At 43.8% G+C, this 26,732-nt stretch overlaps 1 protein-coding gene across 2 annotated transcripts in view; it reads left to right on the forward strand.

The window, feature by feature from the left end:
* The first annotated feature begins 667 nt into the window (after window positions 1-667).
* Window positions 668-26,732, forward strand: part of LOC116514545 (ADAMTS-like protein 2) — a 55,622-nt gene continuing 29,557 nt past the window's right edge. The window contains exons 1-6 of one of the 2 annotated variants that reach the window (XM_032226131.1): window positions 668-1,050; window positions 10,674-10,816; window positions 14,505-14,580; window positions 18,334-18,436; window positions 21,729-21,874; window positions 22,916-23,039. In XM_032226131.1, coding sequence (XP_032082022.1) covers window positions 964-1,050; window positions 10,674-10,816; window positions 14,505-14,580; window positions 18,334-18,436; window positions 21,729-21,874; window positions 22,916-23,039 — 679 coding nt within the window. In that variant the 5' untranslated portion in view covers window positions 668-963. The remainder of the gene's footprint in view (window positions 1,051-10,673; window positions 10,817-14,504; window positions 14,581-18,333; window positions 18,437-21,728; window positions 21,875-22,915; window positions 23,040-26,732) is intronic. The other variant, XM_032226130.1, reaches the window with a different exon arrangement.

The following is a 26,732-nucleotide window of genomic DNA, read 5'->3' on the forward strand; positions in this document are numbered from 1 at the left end:
CCTCCTCTCCTTCCCTTTCCTTCTTCCCTTACCTCACCTTTGCTCCTGCTCTTCCTCTTTCCCTTCCTACCCTCTCTCCTTCCTTTTCTCTCCCTTCCATCCTCCTTTCCTTTCTCCCTCCCTCCCTTCTCTACTTTCCTCCTTCCTCCTCTCCTTCCCCTTTCTTCTTCCCGTACCTTTCTCCTACTCCTGCTCTTCCTCTTTCCCTTCCTACCCTCTCTCCTCCTCTTTCTCTCCGATCCATCCTCCTCTCCTTACCTCTTTCCTTCCTCTCTCCCTCCCTTCTCTACTTTCCTCCTTCCCCTTTCTTCTTCCCATACCTTTCTCCTACTCCTGCTCTTCCCCTTCCCCTTCCTACCCTCTCTCCTCCTCTTTCTCTCCTTTCCATCCTCCTCTCCTTACCTCCTTCTTCTTTCCCCCCTCTTCCTTTCATTCTCTCCTCCTTTCTCCCTTCCTTTTTCTACCATTATTGGTGCGCCTAGAAAAGATGGTTGCAAAGAGTTCGAGCCCCCCCACCCTCTTTTGCTGAAGGGCCTCTTTGACAGCCAAGGGGGGGAGAGGATGTGGACCCCCCCCCTCCCGCCTTCCTTTCCCCGGCCAGCAGCGGGCAAAGGCTGCCGTAGGAAGGCTCCCGCTGCGCCGGGATCCTTTGTCTCCCTTTGAAGAAGGAGGGAAGGGGGCAGACGGGAAGACCCCCCACTCACTCCTTCCTTCCTTCCTTCGTTCCTTCCTTCGTCCCACTGGCGGTGGCTCTGGGCTCGCCTTGTCAATCACCGCTGCCCGGGAGCCACAGGGTCGCCCCGCGCTCCCGCAGACCCCGCATCATCGGCTTGGAAAGTCATCATTAGACTCCCTCGGCCATGCCGCTTTGGGTTCAGGCAGCAGCTGCTCCTGCTGCCGCCGCCGCCGCCGCCGGGACTCCGCTGCCGCCTTTTGGCCGCTCATGGAGCGCTAGCGAGCACCATGGCCGCGCCTCCCGCCTTCTCCGCCCGCCGGCTCCCTCTGCTGCAGTCCCTCTTTCTGCTCTTCGCCTGGGCACTCCGCGCTAAGGTAAAGGGGCCAGAGGCGGCGGGGGTGGGGTGGGGAGCCGCGGCGGTGGGCGACTTCCAGCCGCCGCTGCACTTTGGGAGGGGGGGATTTTGTGCACCCTTCCCCGAGATCCTCGAAAGGCAGTTTTGCAATGTGCATGGAAGCAGTTTTGCAATGTGCATGCAAGAAGTTTTTGCAACGTGCATGCAAGGAGTTTTGCAACGTGCATGCAAGGAGTTTTGCAACGTGCATGCAAGGAGTTTTGCAACGTGCATGCAAGGAGTTTTGCAATGTGCATGCAAGCAGTTTTGCAATGTGCATGCAAGCAGATGCATCCGGCCGCCCCATTTCGGAGAAGTAAATCCACCCACCCCCCCGAATGATCCGTTCTCATGGCTGACCGTCGCTCAACGACTCGGATCTGTCGCGGATCTCGGCTCCGAAGCGACCTCTTTTTCCTAGGGCGTTTTCCCGCCCCGTCCCTTTTAAAAATGCTGGGCTCAGCGCTGAGCAAGGAGACAAAATGCGTGGAAACGACAGCGCTGGTTTCGCTTGCCCTGCCCTCTTGCAACTTCCCGCGGCGTCTGCTTTATAATCCAGGCTGGGATTTTATTTTATTTTTATTTTATTTTATTTGTTTTGCTTTATTTTTTGCCCGTTGCAGCTGGTTCCTCTCTCCGCAACTCATGGCATGGGCACTAGTTGGCTTTAAAAAGCGTCTTTGGTCGAATGGAATTGGGGCAGAAAATGGACAGGCGTAGGGGGTTGGTGGTTTATCAAGTCCTGGGTTGAATCACTGTAACCCTGTCCTACCTGAAAATTCAGGATTTCTGAGTGATACATTTTTTTAATTTCAAACACGTAAACACATCAACAAAAACAAACACATGACTTAAAAACAACATAGGAACAATACGTTCCATCGTATATCATACCGCAGTTCCGTATCGGTTTCTTTGCAGTTAGTGTTTTCCCTTCTATACATTTCTATCTTACATTCATGGTCCCCTTATTCGTTATCCATTTTTATGTACATTTCTTTATTTGTGTGTTATTTGTGCTGATAAATAAATAAAGGGAGACTAGTATAGATCTATTTCAAGCTATTTAGCTCTCATCAGCTAGCCATACCCTTACTGGGATTCGAACCTGGGCTGTATTATCTATACTAGTCTCCCTTTATTTATCAGCACAAATAAAACACCAATATAACAAAGGCAACGGTAATATATATATATATATATATATATATATATATATATATATATATATATATATATATATATATATATATATATATAGTCATCTATACTAGTCTCCCTTTATTTATTTATCAGCATAAATATAACATATATATATATGTGTGTGTGTGTGTGTGTGTGTTTTTTAATTTGTGCTGATAAATAAATAAAGGGAGACTAGTATAGATCTATTTCAAGCTATTTAGCTCTCATCAGCTAGCCATACCCTTACTGGGATTTGAACCTTATATATATAGGGTTTCTGTCGTGATGGACTCTTGTGACGAGCCGATTGACAGATGATGGAAGCAGTTAGCTTCCTCCCATAATTGGGGCTTACCAGGGGTTATGACACTAAATATATTTCTTTATTTATTTAAGCTTAGTTACTTAGGACCAAATATTATTTACCTATATTATGCTATATATTTTTACTGTCATTTGTTCTCTTACATACAGATTATAGATATACATTCACATAATTATTCTTTTTCTTTGCCATTCTTATATTATTATTATCCCATTTGGAAAGGTTAAGGTTAGGGTTCAGGATTCAGGATTTCTATTCTATTCTATTTATTGAATTTATAGGCCACCCAATCCCGGAGGACTCCGGGCGGCTTACAGAAATAAGAAATATTAAAAAGATTAAAACAAATAAAACACAACAAATTAAAAGAAACACAACATGCACCCAGTCTAAGCGGGGCTGGACCTCAATCAAGAGGTCAACAGCCCCAGGCCTGCCGGAAAATCCAGGTTTTGATAGCTTTTCGGAAGGCCATGAGAGTGGGTAGGGTCCGGATCTCTGGGGGTAGTTCGTTCCATAGGGCTGGAGCGGCAACAGAGAAGACCCTACTCCGGAGCGTCGCCAGCCGGCATTGTCCAGCTGGTGGCACCTGGAGAAGGCTCATCCTGTGCGATCTTATCGGTCTTAGGGAGGTATGCGGCAGAAGACGGTCTCGTAGATATCTGGGTCCTAGGCCATGTAGGGCTTTAAAGGTGGATAACCAGCACCTTGAATCGTGCTCGGAGACCAATGGGGAGCCAATGCAGCACGCGGAGGATAGGTGTAGTGTGGGTGTACCTTGGTACATCCAGTATTGCTCGCGCGGCTGCATTCTGGAGTAATTGTAGTCTCCGAACACTTTTCAGGGGCAGCCCCAAGTAGAGCGCGAGGATTTGGTGGTGGTTGTTATTTTTTAAAAAAAAATATTTATTATTGGATCTTAAATCTTACCCGGGTGTTATACCAACACTCAAGGTGGCTTGCAGCAATAAAAATAGGAATAAGGACACAAAATAATTCTGTTAACATCAAAATCAAAATTAATTAAAACAATTAAAAAGTTAAAGAGAAAGAGAAGGAGAGAGGGTAGGAAGGAGAAGAGAGAGGGTAGGAGTAGGGGAGAGGTAAGGGAAGGAAGAAGGGGAAGGAGAGGAGAAATGAAGGAAGTAGAGAAGGAAGGGAGGGAGAAAAGAAAGGGAAAATAAGGTGGTGTTACTATAGGCGCTAGGGATGGTAAACAAAGCAACCCAAACTGTATATTATAACCTTTTAAATGGAATAACAAAGGCATAAGAATGGCAAAGAAAAAGAATAACTATGTGAATGTATACCTATAATTGTATGTAAGAGAATAAATAACAGTAAGAATATAAAGCACAATATAGGTAAACAATATTTGGTTATAAATAGCTAAGTATAAATAAATATAGAACTGTACATAAAAATGGATAACGAATAAGGAGATTATGAACGCAAGATATAAATGTATAGAAGGGAAAACACTAACTGCAAAGAAACCGATACGGAACTGCTGTATGATATACGATGGAACCTATTGTTCCTATGTTGTTTTAAGTCATGTGTTTGTTTTTGTTGATGTGTTTATGTGTTTAAAATAAAATTAATTATATATATATATATATATATATATATATATATATATATATATATATATATATATATATATATATATATATATATTAAAGTTAAAGCTTGCCAAAGGGATGCATTTTAACCACCTTCCTAAATAATGGGAGCCCAGCAGGAGCCTAACCCCGTCCTTTAAAAAGGGCATTGTATAGCTTGGAGATATTCAACAGAAGACCCTTGCCCAAGTCCCTGATTGTCCATCTTCTGGCAGCAAGGCAGTGGTGGGTTTCAAAAATTGTTGGAACCTACTCTGTGGGTGTGGCCTCCTTTGTGGGAGTGGCTTGCCACCCATGTAAACGAATGGGAGTGGCTTGCCGCCCCTGTGACCGGATATGAAATTATGAATTAGTACTGAGGTCGGTTCAAGTAGCTATTCAGAAACTCTGGCATTGAACCATGCGAGTCTTAAAGCTGTCAAGTTACAAGATCCTTGCCAGTGGTGGGTTTCAAAAAATTTGGGAACCTCTTCTGTAGGTGTGACCTGCTTTCCGGGTCCACTGGTGGAACCTCTTCTAACCGGTTCGGTAGATTTGACGAACCGGTTCTACCGAATAGGTGCGAACTGGTAGGAACCCACCTCTGCAGCAGGGGCATTTTCAAAGGAACTCTTCTGCTTATATCAGGAGCTGGCTAGATTAATGTTCGAATAGGTAGCCCAGCAATTAAGCCGTATCTCTATTTAGGATTTTGAAGATCAAAAAGGCATCTTAGGTTGTGCCAATAGCTATGATAACCAGTGAAAATGTTTCTAGTACTGACATCATGATCTCAGAGCCATGCAAGATTCAATAATTTGGCCCCTGCACCAGTGGTGGGTTTCAAAAATTGTTCGAACCTACTCTGTGGGTGTGGCCTCCTTTGTGGGAGTGGCTTTCCACCCATGTGACCGGATGGGAGTGGCTTGCCACCCATGTGACTGGATATGAAGATTCCGACGACACTTGTCAGAACCACCTTAAATTACCTCACACAGCACATGCATGCATAAGAATAGGATGTAAACTTGTTTTTTAAAAGGCATCTTTGGTTTGCGTTAAAACAACTTCAACACACGCAATGTTCTGATTGCATCACAAACGCAATAGTCATCCTTACCTTTCACAGAGGCCCTGAGTTTTATAAATAGGAGCATGATAGTGTAGAATAATCATATCCAAGGACCAGTGGTGGGTTTCAAAAAATTTCTGAACCTCTTCTGTAGGTGTGGCCTGCTTTCCGGGTCCACTGGTGGAACCTCTTCTAACCGGTTCGGTAGATTTGACGAACCGGTTCTACCAAATAGGTGCGAACTGGTAGGAACCCACCTCTGCCCTGCACCTTCTGGACATTTTTCACGAGTAGAATAAAGGGCATTCATTGCATGTCAAGATGAGTTGCAGCCAAGGTGTTCTGTCAAGTAGCTCAGGAAGGTTACTCAGGTGGCCCATTAGCTGTTGTTGTGCGTATTATTTCTTCATCACACACAACCCCTTTGCAAATCCAATGACAGTGATGGTCAAAGAGTATTCTTATTCCTAAAGGAAAATAAACTTTACCTTAACCAAGCCCACTTTTCTTTTTATTAATAGCACTTCTGACTTGTCTGGATATAATTTCAGCTTATTCCCCCACATCCAGGTTTATTATCAAAATTAAGCATGTATCAAATCATGTCGATTGTTTCCTTGAAATTTTATTTATTTATTTATTAAATTTGTTAGTCTCCCATCTCACTGCAAGGCATTAAATTAAAAGCGTGACCCGACAAATGCGCGCAGGACAAAAGCGTGCCGACAAAACCGCGGCGAGAAAGCCACGACATCGAAATCGCGCCCACAACAGCGCGCTGACAAAACCGCGCCCACAAAAGCGTGATTAGGGTTAGGGTTATTACCTTGTTTTTGTGTTGTTTGTTGATGGCGCGCTTTTGTCGGCGCGCTGTTGTGGGCGTGATTTCAACGTCGCGGTTTTCTCGCTGCAGTTTTGTCGGCATGCTTTTGTCATGCGCGTATTTGTCGGTGAACCAATTAAAAGGTAGGGAGCGATAGAACTGGCTGTCATCATCTTGCTGATGGCACCCCATTCTGAAACTTCAGTGATTTCATGTAAATCTGAAAAAGCTTAGGAAGCAAGATAGAAAATCACATTTGGGCATCGAACAGGAGGTGTCAAAAATACCTTCTGAATATATGTTTCAATGTCCTATCTGAGCATCCAGTGACTAGCAGGATATCTCCACCTGGACCTTCCTATTCTTCTCTTGAATATAGTACCTTTTATAGAAAGAACATTTCACCTTTGGGGATGATCAAAGTATAGTAGGAATGAATTTGCTGTACCTGTTTCTACTGCATCTAAACTTTTAAGACGTGGGTCAGAGAAGTGGCTTATCCTGATATTTTCTCTGCCGTTTTAAAGAATGTCGAGTTGCACAACATTGGGAAACAAAATTCTATGGAAATAAGGGTGTGTCATGCACAGGCCGAGTTCATGCATCTTAACTGCTTTCTCTTTCATGGATCATGTTTACAATCGGTAATAACCAAATGTAGTCAGTTATAATAAATACGTTAAAAGATTTTGCTTTCTGGAAAAGTCAACTATACGTTGTTTATTTCAGAAGAATAGGTCTTTTCCCTGTTTTTCTTTCTTAGCTTTTAGATTACTTATCCTCAGAACATTTTGAAGAAGAATTGCCAGACTTTCCCTATGTCATTTTAGACGGGAAAGAAGGCTGGGTTCCTACCAGGCTGAGTCCCCTTCGGGGAAAAGGGCAGCATATAAATGTAATAAATCCAAATCTAAATCCAGTTCACACCAGTTTGGTAGAACCAATTTCCAATTTCCAATTTTAATAGATTTGTATGCCGCCCAATCCCGAAGGACTCCAGGCGGCTTACATAAAAAACAGGTTAAAAGCATTTTAAAAAAATTAAAATACAGAACAAAGATGAGTTAAAGGAGGGCACAACATACACTCGATCTTAATGGGGCTGAAGATCAATCTAGATCAACAGCCCCAGGCCTGCCGGAACAGCCAGGTCTTATCAGACTTACGGAAGGCCAAAAGAGTGGTGGAGGGTCCGGATCTCAGGGGGTAGGTCATTCCAGAGGGCCGGGGCAGCTACAGAGAAGGCTCTCCCCCGCGGAACCGCCAGACGGCACTGCGCAGTCGATGGTACTCGGAGAAGGCCCGCCCTGTGCGATCTTATTGGATGCTGGGAGGTATGTTGCAGGAGGCGGTCACGGAGATCAAATCTATCAAACCGGTTTAGAAGAGGTTCCACCAGTGGACCCGGAAAGCAGGCCACACCTACAGAAGAGGTTCCAAAATTTTTTGAAACCCACCACTGGTGTATTCATTTAGCCTTTTGTGAGACATGCAAAGACATACCTTCTGACTTGACCAATCTGAAATTCCAATTAGAACCCTGCGCTATTTAATAATTCTTCTCTCCCCACAGTTTGAAAAAGTTCTCCATCACACCCTTTCATTATTCCAGAACACCCATTGAGGATCCAGGCTCTGCCATTAAATGAAGGAGGTAACCCCTCCCCATTTTAGTCCACTTGCTTTAGCTGCCCTAGATTTCATGGATCACTGAACTCATTGTAACCCTGTTTTTCAGAAACCCCACAGGAAACCCTCCTCCAGCCTTTGAATAAGAAAGAGTCACCTCTTTTCCTATCCATGGGACGGGGAGCACTGCTGCTCCTTTCAAAAGCATCTCAGTTATTTTCCCATGCAAGAACCCCAGATCTCTACTAGCTGGAAAGATGTCCCAGCTCTCTGTGTTCAAAATAGATGCACACTTGCCATTAGGCAAGCTTTACTTTCCCCATCACCTTGCCTCCTTCAGATGCTCGCACTGATACGTAAGCATTTAGTAAGTAAAATCTTTATTACGGTCAAAGACCAGCAATACACATTAGTTTTTACACTATATTAAAAAATACTAACATTAAGATATAATTAAAAAGTATTGACATTAAAAGTGGATAATAACATAATGGTTCAAAGATTGTTAGAGGGATGTCCAGATAATTGGTGCAAGATGGTACTATACTTCTGTAGCCAATTTTTTTCTTATGGACATTGCAGCAGCACAGAACTTTGCCACTGCATACGTGGTAACCGGGTTAGTGTCCTGGAGGAGGAAGCCTAGATAAAAATGGTCTGCCCTCCCTGGCAATCTCTCTAATAAGGGGAGAATATGTGCAGACCTACAAGCTCTGTATAGCTCGCAGTGTAATAGAACATGTGAATTATCTTCCACTTCTCCTTTACCACCTATACAAACCCGTTCAGCTATAGGTGTTCTCTTATACCTGCCCTGGAGGAGTGCTGAAGGAAGAATGTTAAATCTGGCTCTGAAGAAAGCTATTCTTTGTTTTGGGGAGATCATTTAGATATCTTGCCGATTCCCACACACCCTGTTTGATTCTGTCCCTACTGTGGAGAGGCAACCTATTTAGTTCTTCTTGGAACTCCATGTCCCTCATTCTATTAATTACTACTTGCTTTGCTTGCTCAAAGCCTAGGGACATTAAGAATAATGGTGAGAGCCCATAAGAGCCCAGCTTGTGATCCATTGCCTGTTTCCAGGGGGAAGGGAAGTTGTCAGTCAACACTAGTGGGGACAGTCCCTCTGGAAAGAAATGCATTTTAAGCCAATAAATGATCATCATCTTCCAGGCTCTTACCTGAATTTGAGGCATGCCTGTCTCAATTCTTAACTGGGCATTTGGAGTTCCATTGGGTGCAGCTAAAATGGCTCGCAGGAATTTGGTTTGTATGGATTCTAAAAAGTTTCTCTTTGCAAGGATTCCTGTTTCTGCCCCGTAAAGAATTTGTGCCAATGTTTTGACCTCAAAAAGTTTTAAGGCAGCAGGTACTAACTGACCTCCGATACGTAAGCATTAGTTTTCCTGAAATTGTAGAAAAACAGAAGCAGCATGCAGTGCTAATGACATCATCACCTCTCATGGATAGAAAGGTAATCATGATGTAGTATGCTGCTTTTTTGTATTGCTGTAGCAACTACCGGTAGTAACATTCCAGGAGATATAGCAGCTCCTGTCCATTTTCCACTCCTTTCCACACTCACTGCCACTCTCTGGAAGATTCAGAACAGTGACTCATACAGATCTGCAGTAGACAGTCTTTCATGTTCTAGAATTCATAGCTTACAGTATCTGTTCTGACCCCCCTCGTCCCACACCAACACACACTCCGAGCCAAAGATAAGTTACAGCATTTAATTAACAGACAGACAGGTCCTTGGCAGCAAACCGGCACAGACAAGCTGGGGCAGCAATCCAGCACAGATAAGTCGTGGCAGCAATCCAGCCTGCCAAGCTCACAATCATGTTCTTCAATGTTAATTCCTGTGTTGACTTCTGCGAGAGGGGCGTGTGCACAAGCAGTCTTTTTATAGTCTGGAGAGGAGCCTAATGACCACCAGCTGAGTGCAATTACCTCCTGTACTTTCGCAACTGTTCCTGATGCCTATTAGCTCTTCGGTGCCGGGCATCCAAGAACAACTCACTGCTGACTTCTGGATCATTCTCCCTTGTCTCCTCCCCACTGATCCAAGGCTCAAGTGCCTCCTGGTGGCCAGCCTCTCTGCGCCCTGCTCAGAGTCGGAACCCTGTCCAGGGTCCTCCACATCCTCCAGAGCCAATTCATAGGGCCCCTCGCTGTTGGAGTCTGGTGGCAGCTCCAACGGCTCCTGCTGGGCCACAACAAGTATCTATGTCCTAAGTGATAGTAATTCTGTCAGGAACTGATTGCAGAGGCTCAAATGAAGCCTACTTTATTTCTCTATAGCATCTCAATCAATTCTGTTTTCTCTATATTATTCACAAATTTATCTAACCATCCAGAGCAATGCTGGAAAATGGTATTATGGCTGCAGGTGATATAAGAGAAATTCAGGTAAAAGTAAAGGTTCCCCTCTTACATATGCTAGTCGTTCCCGACTTTAGGGGGCGGTGCTCATCTCCATTTCAAAGCGTAAGAGCCAGCGCTGTCTGAAGACGTCTCCGTGGTCATGTAGCCAGCATGACTAAATGCTGAAGGTGGACGGAACGCTGTTACCTTCCCACCAAAGGTGGCTCCTATTTTTCTACTTGCATTTTTATAGGATTTCGAACCGCTAGGTTGGCAGAAGCTGGGACAAGTAACGGGAGCTCACTCCGTTACATGGCGCTAGGGATTCGAACCGGTGAACTGCTGACCTTTCTGATTGACAAACTCAGCGTCTTAGCCACTGAGCCACTGATATACAGGAAAGTTATTGTATGTTTCATATTTTATCTCAGTCTGCAAATAATGTACATGTATCCAACAGTGTACATCAGAAGAACCAAAACGCTGTCATATAGCAAAATGTGGATCTAGGAATCGCTTGTGAGGTTAGAAAAATTGAGATTCTGGGAGTAATTCTGGAGTTCTTAAGGTAACCTTTCCCTGTTTGTGTCAGGACAGTAATGAAGCAGCAGAAGAAGCTGGTACCTGGAATGAAGAGGTCACCAAATGGTGGGGAGAATGGAGCTCCTGGTCTACATGTTCCCGCACCTGTGGAGGAGGTGTGATGTCAAGAGAGAGGCACTGCTTATGGCAGCGGTAAGTAGTTGACCAAGGCCCCTTGACAGAAATGTGGGACCAGAGGTGGGTTCCTGCCAGTTCGCACCAGTTCGGTAGAACCGGTTCGTCAAATCTACCGAACCGGTTAGAAGAGCCAAGGTGGCGCAGTGGTTAAATGCAGCACTGCAGGCTACTGCTAGATCAGCAGTTCAGCGGTTCAAATCTCACCGGCTCAGGGTTGACTCAGCCTTCCATCCTTCCGAGGTGGGTAAAATGAGGACCCAGATTGTTGGGGGCAATATGCTGACTCTCTGTAAACCGCTTAGAGAGGGCTGAAAGCCCTATGAAGCGGTATATAAGTCTAACTGCTATTGCTATATTGCTAAGAGGTTCCACCAGTGGACCCAGAAAGCAGGCCACACCTACAAAAATTCCAAAAAATTTTGAAACCCACCACTGACACACACACACACACACACACAGACAGACAGACAGACAGACTCACACAGAGAGAGAAAGAGAAAGAAAGGAAGAAATAAATAAAGAAAAAAAGAAAAAAAGAAAGGAAAAGTGAGAGAGAGATGAAAGAAAAAAAGGAAAAAGGGACAGAGAGACAAAAGGAAGGAAAGAGAGAGAGAGAGAGAGAGAGAGAAAACACATGGCCGGCAAGCCACTCCCACAAAGGAGGCCACGCCCACAGAGTACGTTCGAAAAATTTTTGAAACCCACCACTGTGTGGGACCTTTAGTCGGATAAGCCAATTTTACCATCACAGTACATTTGGCATTAAAAAAAAAACTGATTGAGATATGACAGCAATTCACCAAATCACTTTTTCTCCGTGTGGCTCTATTTTTCTAACTTCCTCTTCGTAGATAATTTTCATAATCCTCGCTGTTTTCTCTTTATTTTCTTGAGATTCAGCAACTAACAACTTGAGTTGATTCCCTGATTTAAGTGCAGGGAAGCTACGGTTTGTATAAGGAGATGATAGATTTTTTGTTTCCCCTGAGGAATCCTATACTCCCATCCTTAGCCCAGTTGCTTAAATGTCTATCTAGCTAACCGTGCCGAACTTCAACCTGTACTCAAGAGTTGAATAAACTCCAGGGAGGCAGCTATTTTAATCTGCTGCTCCAGATCCCTGGATGCTAATGAGAACCGGCATTGGTGACTTCTCCTGACTATGCTTCTCCACATTTCTTCTTCCTATTCTATATAAACGTACTTCTGAAGGGTGAAACCATTCCTCTTTCTTGCTATCAAAATTGTGTGAGTTTATGTATGTCCTTTTATGCCGCATGGCTCCATAATTGAAATCTGGATATGCTGAGGTTCTTCCTCAGTGTTGGGTTTAAATTCCTGTTCCAACCAGTACAGTTGGAACAGGCCCGGCGGCGTCCTCCTGGACGCACGCAGCACGCACCTGCGCATAGCGTGCACATGCATCTTAGCGCCTCCGCGACGCTCCAGCTGCTCTGCAGAGCGTCACATAGGCCCTGTACGTGCCATGCGCGGAAGCGCAGAAGCCTTAAACACAGGTAAGGAGCTCGGGCGGGTGGGCGGGCCCTCCGGAGCACCGTACTCGAATGGTATCCGGTGCTCCGGGCTGGCTCCGGTACGCCCATACCGGAGCTTACCGCCTGCAACCCACCACTGTTCTTCCTGGAAATAACCCTGATTCTCAATGTAGTTAGAAATAAGCTTTACTTTTGGCAAGGGAAAGCAGGCTCTCCTTTTAAGAACCAACTAGTAGGATCGCCTGCCACCTACCATTTGCCTCTCCAACTTTAAAAAATGTCTATTTTGTGGCAAAACAGGTCTTAAAATCAGGTATGACTCACTTAACAACCACTTAACAGTGGAAATTCTGGTACCAACTGTGGTTGTAAGTCCAGGACTACCTATATTAGCTAAATTAAGAGCAAAAGTCTAAAAGACTCCACTAAAAGAAGGAGCCACCTGTCTTCCTAACTGGTTGAAGTTCTACCATCCGGTTATTCAGGCTTAGCAAGTACTTTAGGATCGAAGTTAGGCAGGGGGAAGTAAGTTTCTTTGACAGCACTCCAACCTGTTCTGATACGTAGAATTTGATATTGTGATAAAGTTAAGCTTGGACATGCTTAAAGTCCAATCCTATATTTTGTTTCCTGGGAATAAGTCCTATTTATCTTGAGCTGGCTTAATTTCACTCTGAAAAAAATTGTGTTGCTATTCAGCTTTGGAAGTCAAATTCAGACGCGCTGGAGTAGAATGTTAGTTAATGCTGAGGAAATCGGTTCACCGACAAATGCGCGCTCGACAAAAGCGCGCCGATGAAACCGCAGCGAGAGAACTGCGAGCTCTAAATCGCGCTGATGAATGAGCGCAGAAGCGCGCCGACAACGGCGCGCCGAAAAAAGTGCGCCTTCAACAAACAATAACCGTGAGTTCTAAACCTAACCCTAACCCTAACCTTAAACCTAACCCTAAACCTAACCCTGAACCTAACTCTGAACCTAACCCTTACCTTAACTGAAATCGCGGTTTTGTCAGCGTGTTGTTGTGGGTGCGTTTATGATGTCGTGGTTTTCTCGCCGCGGTTTTGTCGGCGCGCCTTTGTCATGCACGCATTTGTCGGGTCACGGAGGAAATTACAGTTAACTATTTGGAGATATTCTGAATATTTTTCTGGATGCAATAGATTTAAATGGAGATTTCTTGTTCATATTTAAGCTAAAGAAAATTGCAGCAGAGAAGGAAGTAGCAAAAGTTATTATGGACGTCATAATGGCATAACCTAAATGAATCTTTGGTGGATCTTTCAAGAGTAGATGGTGTTGGATCTAGTTAGCAGTGCTTTGAAGAAGCAGTGTGATCTGGAGTGTGCATGGGATCTGTACTTGCCTTGTTAAAAAACATTTTAAAGCAAGTGTCTCCTTTTTTCCAGATTGCAAAGGAGCTTTAAAGGCCAACTGTGTAAGCCCAAGGAAAAAAAAAACATGGCTACTTTAATGCAGTGTGTGTGTAGTAATGAATTCTTCAAACTTTAAATTCTATTTTCCCATTAAAATATGAAACTGTGACAACCATATCAGGAAGTATTGAACTTGTTTAGAAGACCAGACTTATAGACTAGAGTGGGAAACTGAAAAATTATCCTGAATGAAGGGAGTAGGACATTAGTATCGTGGCACGACAAAACCGCGCTCGTCAAAATAGCGGTGATAAAATCGCGTCGCTAAAGCCGCAATGTCATCACCGTGCGTCATCACTGCCGCGACAACAGCGCGGCAACAGAAGGGCGCTTTAAAACAGCGCGGCGGCAGAAAGCGGATTTAAATTAAGGTAAGGGTTAGGATTAGGTTTAGGGGTTTGTTTTAGGGTTAGGGTTAGGTTAGGGTTAGGTTTAAGGTTAGGTTTAGGGTTAGGTTTAGGGTTAGGTTTTGGGTTAGGGTTAGGTTTAGGATGCTGAGTGCTTGGGAATGCGCGGATTTGCCCTCCGCGATTATGTCATCGCGGTAGGGTCGCGTTTTTCCTTAGCGCTTCGAGTGGCGCGAATTAGTCTTCGCGCTTATGTATCCGCGGATAAGGGCTTCGCGGATTTGTGGTGGAACCCATTAGTATACCATATATATGAAACTTAGTTTCTGAAAGACTTTTCAAATGATGTTTCCTACACTAAACCAGAACCTCTCTGAAGTCAACATTTTCAGTCCTGTTGAAGAAGGATTCTCTTTTATTGCAGGCTGCACATACCTCAGGGGACAAATAGTAGCATGTGCCTGGGTCAGTCGAAGCGCTATCAGTTATGCCAACAGCAGGTAAGCCAATCTTTCATAGATACTATATTTGATCTACAAGAATGAATGTAATTCTTTGCGTGCTACAGAGCCCAACTAGCAGTTAAAGTAGTATGGAACCAAATGGTTTTACATGATGATAACAGCAAGATTTTTTGGAGTATAAGATGCACCTTGTTCCCTCAAAAAGAGAGGCTGAAAATCTGGGTGCGTCTTATACACTGAATACAGCATTTTTTTGCCTCTCGAAACCCTGCCCCCTTCACCAAAATGGCCATGCATAGCCTTTAGGAGGCTTTCAGAGTGCTCCTGGGGGCTGGGGAGGGCAGAAATGAGCAATAGATGTGCTGTTTTTTGCTCAATTGTGCCCCTATAGCCCCCAGGAGCACGCTACAAGCCTCCTAAAGACTATGCATGCCCTTTTTTGACAAAAATGGGCCATTTTTTGCTTGTTTTTGTCCCCCCCCCTGCGCCCCCCCCCACAAGCACTCTACAATCCTTCTAAAGGCTATTCGTGCCCTTTTTTGGGGAGGAAAAAACGGGCCTGTTTTCACGAAATATGGGCCATTTTTGGGAGGTCTGCAAAAAAAAAACCCCTTTTTTAATTTGCCTCTTTGAAATCTTGGTGCGTCTTATACTCCGAAAAATACGGTACTTTGTACACAAAAATGGAAGGACACTGTGACTCCCACAGTGGTGGAATGGCTGCAAAAGTTGATGGAGTTAGCAAAGAGGACTAAATTGACTTCTTTGATTAAAGAAAATAACACAATTAAGTTTGGTTCTACTTGGAAACTCCTTTTGGACTTTTTACCTTGAAGTGGGAAAAAATGAAACTTTGATTTTGGCTGCTTAGATAGGTTTGGTGTTATATAAATGGCTATTATATATCGTGACCCGTCAAAACCGCGCTCAACTAAGCTGCGCCCGATTAAACCACGTTGCTGACATCATCAACAGGGTGACAACAGCCAGCGCGGAGAAAAAAGGGCGCTTTAAATAGCGCTTTGAAAGGAAGCCGATTCAATTTAAGGTAAGGGTTAGGTTTAGGGTTAGGTTTAGGGTTAGGTTTAGGGTTAGGTTAAGGGTTAGGGTTAGGGTTAGGGTTAGGGTTAGGGTTAGGTTAAGGGTTAGGGTTAGGTTTAGGGTTAGGTTAAGGGTTAGGATTAGGTTTAGGGTTAGGTTTAGGGTTAGGTTAAGGGTTAGGTTTAGGATTAGGTTTAGGGGGGTTAGGTTTAGGTTTCGGGGTTAATTTTAGGTTTAGCGTTTACAGCGTACTTCTGTCTCCGTGATGTTGTCGCCCTGTTGATGACGTCAGCTACGCGGTTTCGTCGAGCGCGGTTTAGTGGAACACGGTTTTGTGGTGGAACCATTATATATTAGGGTAGAAAAGTAAAAAAGTTGACATTTCATGTTACTACCTTATTGTACTGTACCAAACGGAGTTGGATGTCAATCTTTTCCCCCTCTACCCAGCACTTTTCTCTCTTTCCCTTTTCCTTTCCTATTTTACCTTTATTTTCATTTTTCTTTATATTTTTGCTTCGATAAACTAATAAAATTTTGAACCCTGAACTATGGGGGCACATGGGAAGAGGTTTTCACAGGCACTACTTACACTTTATTGTTAAGTAAACCTACAGTGCTTCCTAGCATTTCAAAATAAAATAACAGAAAACCTAATTCCTTCAAAAAACAAATGGTTGTGTATAATTTATCTCATTCTTCATATTTCTTGATCATTGTAAGAGCATATAGACTTTCTTAAATGTTCAGTAATTCACTATTTTCCCCCCATCTCACACTTTTGTCCTTACTTGAGGAATAAGTAAGCGTCTTAGCTTAGATAATTTGCTTGGAAGGTTTATTATTATTCCTTCCTATACCTGTCAAATTTGCCTGGTGAAATCCTCCGCACACATTTGTTATATTTCAAAAATGGATTGAAATGCGTAGATTTTAAATACTGGGTAGAAAAACAACTTACAGGTGCAATTGAAGGAAATGACAGATTCTCCTGATGATGACAGAAATGGCATATCCTACTACTGGTCAGCAATTGGAGTTAGTATTTTTAATAAGTTTGATGTCCCAATGAAAAGTTCTTAATCAGAAGAACATTAGCTTAGAAAAGAGAATGAGTTTAACATAATTCAACCCTTTTGCTATGTCAGTTTTCTTCACTCCTTGAGGGTTGTAAATATACAATGAATCTTTATTTCAAACTCTTGTTCTGGACCACAGGAAATCCTGTGCTCCCAGAGCCCACTGTGGTTGGACAGGATTATAAGTACCATATTTTTCGGACTATAAGACGCACCCTCCCCCCCCTTAAAAGAGCATGGAAATGTTGATGCGTCTTATACACCAAATGCAGCCATTTTTGGCCTCCCGAAGGCCCGTTCCCACATCCCATTTTTGCAAAAAAAAAAAATTCTGGTGTTGTTTCTAGCCTAATCTTTATTGCCCTGCTTACAGAAACTGTCTCTCCAGTTAACCCTTATTACCATTGTAACAACTAAGGCGAAGTTCCCCATCGACCTGAGTGACATGGACTTGGCCACGCCTTCATGATCACATGACCACCAAGCCCCGCCTACCCAGCTAGTCATTAGGGCAGAGAACTGGTTGGTAAATTATTTGAATCCCACCACTGAATAACATCTGCTTGCCAGAATGGCTGAATTCTTGTGTGCCTATTTAATTGACTTTATTTTAGCGTACTCAGAAGAAGCCTAACAATTGCTTCTATAGATGGGGGGGGGGGGCATAGAATTGAAATAAGGAAGCCATAGACCTTACGAACACCAAGTTTCCTTCAAATAGGAAGGGGCAACTCTGGTCATTTGCCCCTTCATTTTGTTACTGAAATTCAGTAGCCAAATGGCCATTTTTAGCAGAGTGGGTTTTCTATGACCTGATTCCCATTGAGAATGAAAAGAGGAGCAAGTTACACCTGAAAGGCAAACTTACCAGTTCAATGTTAAGCCCTTCCCTTAAACAGTCTGAAATGTTATACAACTACCACTGTCATACATGCTATTTACCTGGATATCTACGAGACCGTCTTCTGCCACATACCTCCCAGCGTCCGATAAGATCTCACAGGATGGGCCTTCTCCGGGTGCCGTCGACTAGACAATGTCGTCTGGCGGCCCCTCAGGGGAGGGCCTTCTCTGTAGCTGCCCTGGCCCTATGGAACGACCTACCCCCAGAGATCCGGACCCTCCCCACTCTCTTGGCCTTCCAAAAGTCTATTAAGATCTGGCTATTCCGGCAGGCCTGGGGCTGTTGACCTCTTGAATGAGGTCCAGCCCCACTAAGGTGGAGTGCATGTTGTGTCTTTTAACTTGCCTGTCTTTCTATTTTTAAAACTTTTTAGTATTCTTTTAAATTGTTTTTATGTAAGCCGCCTGGAGTCCTTCGGGATTGGGCAGCATATAAATTTATTAAACATTAAACATACTTTCAAACAATTTTTTGGGTTGTTCCATGATATGGGTGGCCTCTGACCTCTTTTTGTCCTAAACCTTTACATTTCTCTGAAAACTTCAAAATCTTCATGCAATTAAATAATATCATTCGGATTGTTCACTCCATCATTTTGCAACCTTTGCCAGCTGGCTGAGGAATTCTGGGAGTTGTAGTCCACAGAGATTAAAATGCGAAGGTTGGGAAACACTGGTTCACGTTACATTTGGAAATCATTCCACGTCAATCTGGTATAGAGAGGCGATGGAACAAGCACCAGGTTTATTTTTCTTTTCTCCCCAGCTTTGCCCTGCCAACACAGCCAGCTTCAAGCAACATCAGTGTGCCAGTTTCAATGCCAAGGCCTTTGGGAAACACTATTATCATTGGATGCCACTCTACCCAGGTTTGTCTTTGTTAAATTACTAAGCAGAAGCTATAGATCAAAAGAAAAGGAGGTAAGAGGGTTTGCAAGACTTTATGAAGTTTGAAGACCGCAAATATTTATTCCCAGAATAGCAATAGCAATAGCAGTTAGACTTATATACAGCTTCATAGGGCTTTCAGCCCTCTCTAAGCTGTTTACAGAGTCAGCATATAGCCCCCACAGTCTGGGTCCTCATTTCACCCACCTCGGAAGGATGGAAGGCTGAGTCAACCCTGAGCCAGTGAGATTAGAACCGCTGAACTGCAGATAACAGTCAGCTGAAGTGGCCTGCAGCACTGCACCCTAACCACTGCGCCACCTCGGCTCTTATCAACTGCAGTGATTTAACTTAACAACTGTGGCAAGAAAGGTTGTAAAATGAGGCAAACCTCTCTCAACAAATGTCTCACTTAACAGGAATTTTGGACTCAGTTGTGGTTATACATGAAGGGCCAGCTGTGGTTGATCTTTGGCGATTTTTCTGGCAAATTTGGTGACCTAACTTCAAATCATATTTTAGATTTTTAGAAAGATTGTTAAATATGGAAATAGGAGATGTTTGTTTCCAGCTCACTCTTATACGCACCAAAGAGTAAAAGAAGTGAGGATGGAGGTTCGTTCTCTGAGCTTGTGAGTTGGTTTCCAAACATTTTGTTACCAGACAAGGGTGTCAGGGTCATTGTTCCTCTATTTATAAGTGCTTTATGTGGTCAATAGGTCTTGTGATGGGGAGGTTGCATCAGGTGAAGGTCTTATGATGGGTCAGGTCTGGGTCATGTCAGGTGAGGGTCTTGTGATGGGGACGACATGTCAGGCAAGGGTCATTGGGAAGTGAAATGCTGGTTGGGGAGTTGTGTGGGTTGGTTAAGGGCATGACCCGCCAAATGCACGCCCGACAACAGCGCACCAACAAAACTGCAGCAATAAAACCGCGACGTCGACACCATGCCCACAAAGGCACGCTGACAAAAGAGCGCCGACAGAAGCGCGATTAGGGTTAGGATTAGGTTCAGGTTTAGGTTTAGGGTTAGGTTTAGAGTTAGGTTTAGAGCGCGCTTTTGTCTGCGCACTGTTGTCGGCGTGCTTCTGCGCTCATTCGTCGGTGCGATTTCGAACTCACGGTTTTCTCACCGCGGTTTCATCGGCGCGCTTTTGTCGAGCGCGCATTTGTCGGTGAACCGGTTGAGGGTAGGTGCTGAAAAGAAATCTTAAGAAAATTGATCCTCCCCCATCCAATGACATCACACATCGTTGCTGTGTGTTTAAAGTAGCAATTTTAGTCGGGTTTATGTTGGAAGATAAATATAGTGTATATATCTCTACCCAGCAAGAGATCTCTCTTTAAAAAAAAAAAAAGATAGCAATGATTTTTAAAGAATTATTTAATTCCGAATTGGAAAATTTTGTGATTCGCTAGGTGTTGCTGAATAACTCAAAGATACTTTTCAAAAGGCAACTGAATTTTGTTTTTGTTTTTTCCCCTTGAAAAAAACATTTTACTTCTTATCCAAGAAGCTTCTTCAGTTGTGGCTGAATTGTGGGGGAATGAAAGGATTTATATTCCTAGCAGTTAACTAGCTGTTAGCACTCTGAAGGTTTATTGTTAGCTCTCTGAGAATTGAGGGTTTATCTCTACTCTCAAAGTCACCTGAACCAGAGTGCAAATGGATGTGGAACATTCTTGGTACGGCTGAAAGGATTGTGTTGTAGACAAGGAATAGGTGATGTCATATCCCCACCCACCCCTTTGTTGAGAAGAAGCTTTTGAGTTTTAATATAATTGGCCTCTTTGATCCTTTTTCAAACCAGTGGTCCTCTCTGCTCAGCATGTGGATTTTGCTCTCTTCAAAAGAGTGACCTTTTTCTTTCAAATGCCGATGGCCTTCTGAATCTTGTTCTGGTGGGTTTGTTCCCCTGTGTTGCGCCATGCATTTGTGTTGTTTTATTTCTCTAAACAGGTCATTTATATTAAAATGGAACAGCCCTCTCTCAACAGAGGGGGGTGGGATACATCACCTATCTCCTGCCTATAATTTCAGAGGACCAAGAAGGTACCACCCCCACCTGCACTCCTAATTCAGGTGACCCTGAGAGTACAGGGTGCACTGACAAATGCGCGCCCGACAAATGCGCGCCGACAAAACCGTGGCGACGAAACCGCGACGTCAAAAGCGCGCCCATTAAAGTGTGTCAACAAATGCATACCGACGAAAGCGCGCCATCAGCAAACAACGCGAAAACAACATTAACAACCCTAAACCTTACCCTAACCCTGACCCTGACCCTAACCCTAACCTAAAAACTAATCGCGCTTTTGTGGGTGCGGTTTTATCGGCGCACTTTAGTGGGCGCGCTTTTGACGTCGCAGTTTTGTCGCCGCAGTTTTGTTGGCGCGCATTTGTCGGGCGCGCGTTTGTCGGGTCACGAGAGTACAGAACCCACAAGTGGCCTCAATAATTTTCAGAAAGCTAGCTAAGAATAAAAATCTTCCCATTCCTCACCATTCAGCCAGAACTGAAGAAGCTTCTTGTATAAGTGAAACATTTTTCATGGGGAAAAAACAAAGTCTAGTTGCCTTTTGAAAAGCACCTTTGTGACCGTGGCATGACAAAACTGCGCTCGACTAAAGCGCTCCCGATTTAACCGCGTTGCTGACGTCATCAACATGGCGACAACAGCCAGTGCGGAGAAAGAAGGGTGCTTTAAATAGCGCTTTTAAAGCAAGCCGATTCAAGTTAAGGTAAGGGTTAGGTTTAGGGTTAGGTTTAGAGTTAGGTTAAGGGTTAGGGTTAGGTTAAGGGTTAGGGTTAGGTTTAGGGTTAGGTTAAGGGTTAGGATTAGGTTTAGCGTTAGGTTAAAGGTTAGGTTTAGGGTTAGGTTAAGGGTTAGGTTTAGGATTAGGTTTAGGGGGGTTAGGTTTAGGTTTAGGGGTTAATTTTAGGTTTAGCGTTTACAGCGTGCTTTTTTCTCCGCGCTGTTGTCGCGCTGTGATGACGTCAGCTACGCGGTTTCGTCGAGCGCCCTTTAGTCGAACACGGTTTTGTGGTGGAACCCTTTGTGACAACCAAGACTGGATGATTGAGAATCTCTATGGACATGTTGCTGAATAACAAGTCCTAGAAGCCACAATAAGAAGAGACAATGGTGATGATTGCTAGGAAGGTTCAAAATTTTCTTTCTTTAATTGGTTTTAACATGTTCTTGTATGCAAGTCTCTTGAACCAAATTTGCATGCCCTCCCTGTTTCTTTTTCTCCTGTGCTTTTCTGTAGATGATTACACCAGCATCTCTAACAAGCCCTGTGATCTCCAATGCACTTCGAGGAATGGGGAGAGACAACTCATGGCACAAGCCCAGGATGGCACATCGTGCAAGGACAGGGCTTACCAAGGAGTCTGTATCAGTGGGAAGTGTGAGGTACAATGATCAAAGGAGCTGCTCTCTAGATTCATAGATGATCCAAGGAATATTTTATCGGACGCCTACTGCGGTAGACTCTTAGCTTTGGGATCAGGGGTGGGTTTCAACCGGTTCGCGGCGGTCCCTGCGAACCGGTTGGTCGGCGAACCCGGAAGTAAGTAACTTCCAGGAACGGCGAAGGGCCCACCCGTGCTCCTTACCCGGTTTTGACGAGTTCTGCGCTTCCACGCATGCGCAGGACGCATACAGCGCCTGCGTGGTCCTCCAGGAGCAGCTGGAGCATCGCACAGACGCTAGTACGCATGCGTGCACCGCGGTCGTGCACGAGGACGCCGCCAGCCCCGTTCCAACCGAACCGGTTGGAACGGGGCGAGAAACCCACCCCTGTTTGGGATGTATGAGCTCAGCTGGCCAGATCTACTGACTAGGACTGGGACATAATAAGAGTACACAGGGAAAGTCCTCTGGAACAGTTCAAAAGCCTCCTATTTTAATATCCTGTTTCAAGATAGAGGCCTTAGGAAAATCAGGAGTATAGCGTTCCCTAACCTCCCAGTAGGCTGGTGTGGAGATGTAACTTCTGTTTCACTTCTAAGGCACCCATTTTTGCATTAATGGGTCTAATTTATATATCAATCCTTTTCTTTGTCTGATGATGCTTTCATCTGGTCCAACAAATCACTGGATTCTATTCTGATCAGAGAGAACGTTTGTCAGGCTGTGCACAATTTTATAGCTTTTAAAAATCTCTAAATGAAGGAAGATTAAATTTTCAAGGGCTAGGGTTCACGAAATGTACGCGCAACTGAAGTGAGAGGAGAAGAGCTATGGAGCGTTGCGTTGGGCTGAAACCGCACTCCAAAATGTTAATGGTGAGAATCTAAATTTTGAGCAAGGGAGACGGAGCAGAGAAAAGAATCAAGCTTTAAAAAAATAAGGGGTAAGAAATAGAGCTATTTGCATCGGTTGAGGAAGGGCGGGGACAAAGAGCTTGACCCGTAAGTAAGATTTCAAACTGGCCCTTCCTTTTCTTCCTAGCCAATAGGGTGTGATGGCAGCCTCTACTCTTCCCAGGTGATGGATCGATGCCGGGTATGTGGAGGAGATGGAAGCACTTGCTACCGAGTCTCAGGCAGTTTCCGAAAGGGGATCTCACAGTTAGGTACACTTTGCTAACAGCACTGAGCTATTTTGTATTATGCTTTTGCGACCCTCTTACTTACTGGTTAGACAACTGAGTCAGTTTGGTCTAGTGGTGAAGGTACTTGCTTAGGATCCAGGAAAGGGTGAGTTCTAGTCCTGCCTTAGGCATGAAAACTGATTGGGTAACTTTGGGACAGTCACTCTCAGTCCAAACCCACCTCACAGGGTTGTTGTGGGAAAAATAGGAGGAGAAAGGAATATTAGATACATTTACATTGTTTATAAACATAACAAAGTGTTCTGACCCCCTCCTCCATCCAGTAACGAATGCCAAGACAAGCTTAACTGGAATGTCCTTTAATAGCAAGACACCAAAACCTCGGTGGTTGAAAGCCAAGCATAACAAACAGATAAGGACCTCGGCAGCAACTCAGACAAACTCAGGCAGCAATAAACACAGATAAGGCTTGGCAGCAATCCAGCCTGCCAAGCTCACAGTACTGTCCTCCGACATTCAATCCTGCATTCAATCCCAAAGAGGGTCGTGTGCACAAGTAGCTTTTTATAGTCTGGAGAGGAGCCTAATGACCACCAGCTGAGCACAATCACCTCCTGTAATTGCGTAATTGTTCCTGATGCCTAGTAGCTCTTCGATGGCGTGCATCCAGGAACAACTCACTACTGGCCTCCAACTCACTCTCCCTTGTCTCCTCCCCACTGGTCCAAGGCTCAGGTGCCTCCTGGTGGCCAACCAGACTCTCTGCGCCCTTCTCGGAGTCGGATCCCTGTCCAGGGTCCTCCACCTCCTCCAGAGCCGACTCAGAGGGCCCCTCGCTGTCGGAGTCTGGTGGCGGCTCCAACGGCTCCTGCTGGGCCATAACAATAAAGGCAGGATGAAAATCTAGTAAGTAAGTGAATAAATTTAGTCTGAGGCTAAAGCAAGAAAAAGAAAGAAAAAACTAAAAATATATAGTATTGCTTAATACCAAAAACTTCTGGAGGATATCGACCCCATCTGATGCCTTTATTATGGAGTATGATACTTAATGTGGCATCTTTTTAGAGCAGAATGATAATATGCAGTACATTGCCATAGCCACATGATATGGCACTGTTGAATTCCATTGGCATATTTATTCTTTCATACTGCGCCTAAAACCTATCACAGGCCTATGGAATAGACAGAGAAAAGTTCAGTGACCCTTGTTGAGGTTATTTTCCTCCACGAAGAATAGCTAATGTCATTTTGTAACGGGGAACAGTTCAGATAAATAACTTTCTAAATATTGCTGAACAACAATTGCTGCCGTTTCATTGTCATTAGCCATAAATAATGAAGTTACAGGGAGCTGTGGCTCAACACTCTTAGGAAACTCTCCATGTTATAAATATTTTCAATTGAGGAAGTCCAGATCTATTCTTAAATTAATTAAGATTATATTGTTCATGTTCAATAAAATCTTTATTCTGCGTTTTTAAAAGCAAGCAGTGAATTACTGGTGGTTGAACTGAGGGATTATGAAATAGCCTATAAGACAGAATGAATTGAAGAAGATAAACAGAGTGCCAGGAAGATGGATAAGGAAGCACTGCATACATTTGAAGCTGTACAGAATTGTTGCAGTTCCTCTATGTGTTTCTTTCTGAGAAGAAAGAAAAATGGAAAAAAAATGTGAAATTGGAGAATCTATATATTTCGCAGGAGATATCAGGCTCTGCACAAAATATTCCACATGCAGAATCACAGATACTTGATAACCTTGCCGCAGTTATTTTAGAGAGCTGAAAAGAGCTGCTTTTCAGAATAAGATGTGTAGCATATAAATTTAATAAATAAATAGTTCTTTCCTTTGGTGAAGGAAGAGGGCAGGTGGTGCTCTTGGCTGACTCAAATAACAGCTTCAAAAGCTCTGGTTCCCCCCCAACATTGTCAAAATACTGGATGGGGATTGGGCACATTTTGATTCAAAGAAATAAAAACTTTTATCTAATTTGTCTATATTTAAATCAGGTCCAAACCCCCAGATAAGCCAAATGTATGTTGTGTTTTTTTAAACTGTTTTTGTTCTTTCCCCCTATGTGTTATTTTATTTCATTTCGTATTTGTAAGCCGCCCGGAGTCCTTCGGGAGTGGGCGGCATATAAACTCATTAAATTGCGAATTAAATGCACAGAAAGCCCCTCACTATTATATCAGCCCACAAATACCCACAGTGTTTTGTTACATCATTATTGTGCTCCCAATGGCTTTGATTTAGATCATGTTCTGCCTTGACTGATCAGGCTTGGCTCTGTTCTTCAAAGCAGCCTTAATGACTGCTACACCTGTGGAAAGGTAGCAATGGCTGTTCAATTCCTGATCTTCAGGCTGTCATATAATTGGAAGAACAGAGCTGTCTTTAGCATGTGTTCTGATTCCAGGGATGAAAGAAAATGCAACTATCGATCCATTTGGTTACTGTAAATGGAGAGGCAAGCTAGTTGTCCTTCACTCCAGAGGTGGGTTCCTACCAGTTCGCACCTATTCGGTAGAACCGGTTCGTCAAATCTACCGAACCGGTTAGAAGAGGTTCCACCAGTGGACCCGGAAAGCAGGCCACACCTACAGAAGAGGTTCCAAAAATTTTTGAAACCCACCACTGACACACACACACACACAGACACACACACACACACACACACAGACACACACAGAACGAGAAAGAAAGGAAGAAAGAAAGAAAGAAAGAAAGAAAGAAAGAAAGAAAGAAAGAAAGAAAGAAAGAAAGAAAAAAGTAAAGAAAAAGTGAGAGATGAAAGAAAAAAAGGAAAAGGGGACAGAGAGACAAAAGGAAGGAAAGAGAGAGAGAGAGACAGAGAGAGACAGAGAGAAAACACATGGCCGGCAAGCCACTCCCACCAGGTCACATGGCCGGCAAGCCACTCCCACAAAGGAGGCCACACCCACAGAGTAGGTTCGAAATTTTTTTGAAACCCACCACTGCTTCATTCATATAGTTCATATGTTTTGGGCCAGTCCTTGGAGGTTTTGTGGATTGAGCTCTCCCTGAACTATAATTAGTAGGATTTTCTTGAAGGAGAGAACGCATGCTAATGTGGATTGTCATCAGGCATTCACACCGAGCAGAGGAAGGGAGCAGCATTTTTTGACTTGTGGACTTCAACTTCCAGAATTCTGGCTCAGGAATTCTGCTGGTTCAGGAGTTCTGGGAGTTGAAGTCCACAAGTCATAAAGGAGCCATCGTTCCTTACCTCCGACATTGAGGGATGTGTCGGTCTGGTGTAGAGGGAGGTTTGCAACTCCATCAACACACGGGAGCTGCAAGGGTTCCAGTTTACCTTCTGATAAATCTCCAGCTACAGAGAGGAGATTTTGTAATAGCACGAACATAATGATAACAACATCGCCCTGTTTTTTTTAAAAAAAAAAGAATTGAGACTTGGCCTAACTAAAAACTCTTACACACTGTATATTTTTTAGCTATGTAAAATGTTTTGAACGAAACAAGCCTGTTTATCATAAGGAGACCTGATGACCTCCAGACGCATTAAAACTCTAATTCCCCAAAGGCCAGGCACTATAAGAATGCAGAGAATCTCATTCCCGGTACATCTGCTGATAAATTGAAGAGATTATCTGTAACTCTCTGCCGAGAGTAATGCATGGAGTGGCCCAGAAATTCTCCACATTTTCAGTGAGTTAGCTACTATG

Source organism: Thamnophis elegans, chromosome 11 (genome assembly GCF_009769535.1).
Source record: "Thamnophis elegans isolate rThaEle1 chromosome 11, rThaEle1.pri, whole genome shotgun sequence".
Taxonomy (NCBI): Eukaryota; Metazoa; Chordata; class Lepidosauria; order Squamata; family Colubridae; genus Thamnophis; species Thamnophis elegans.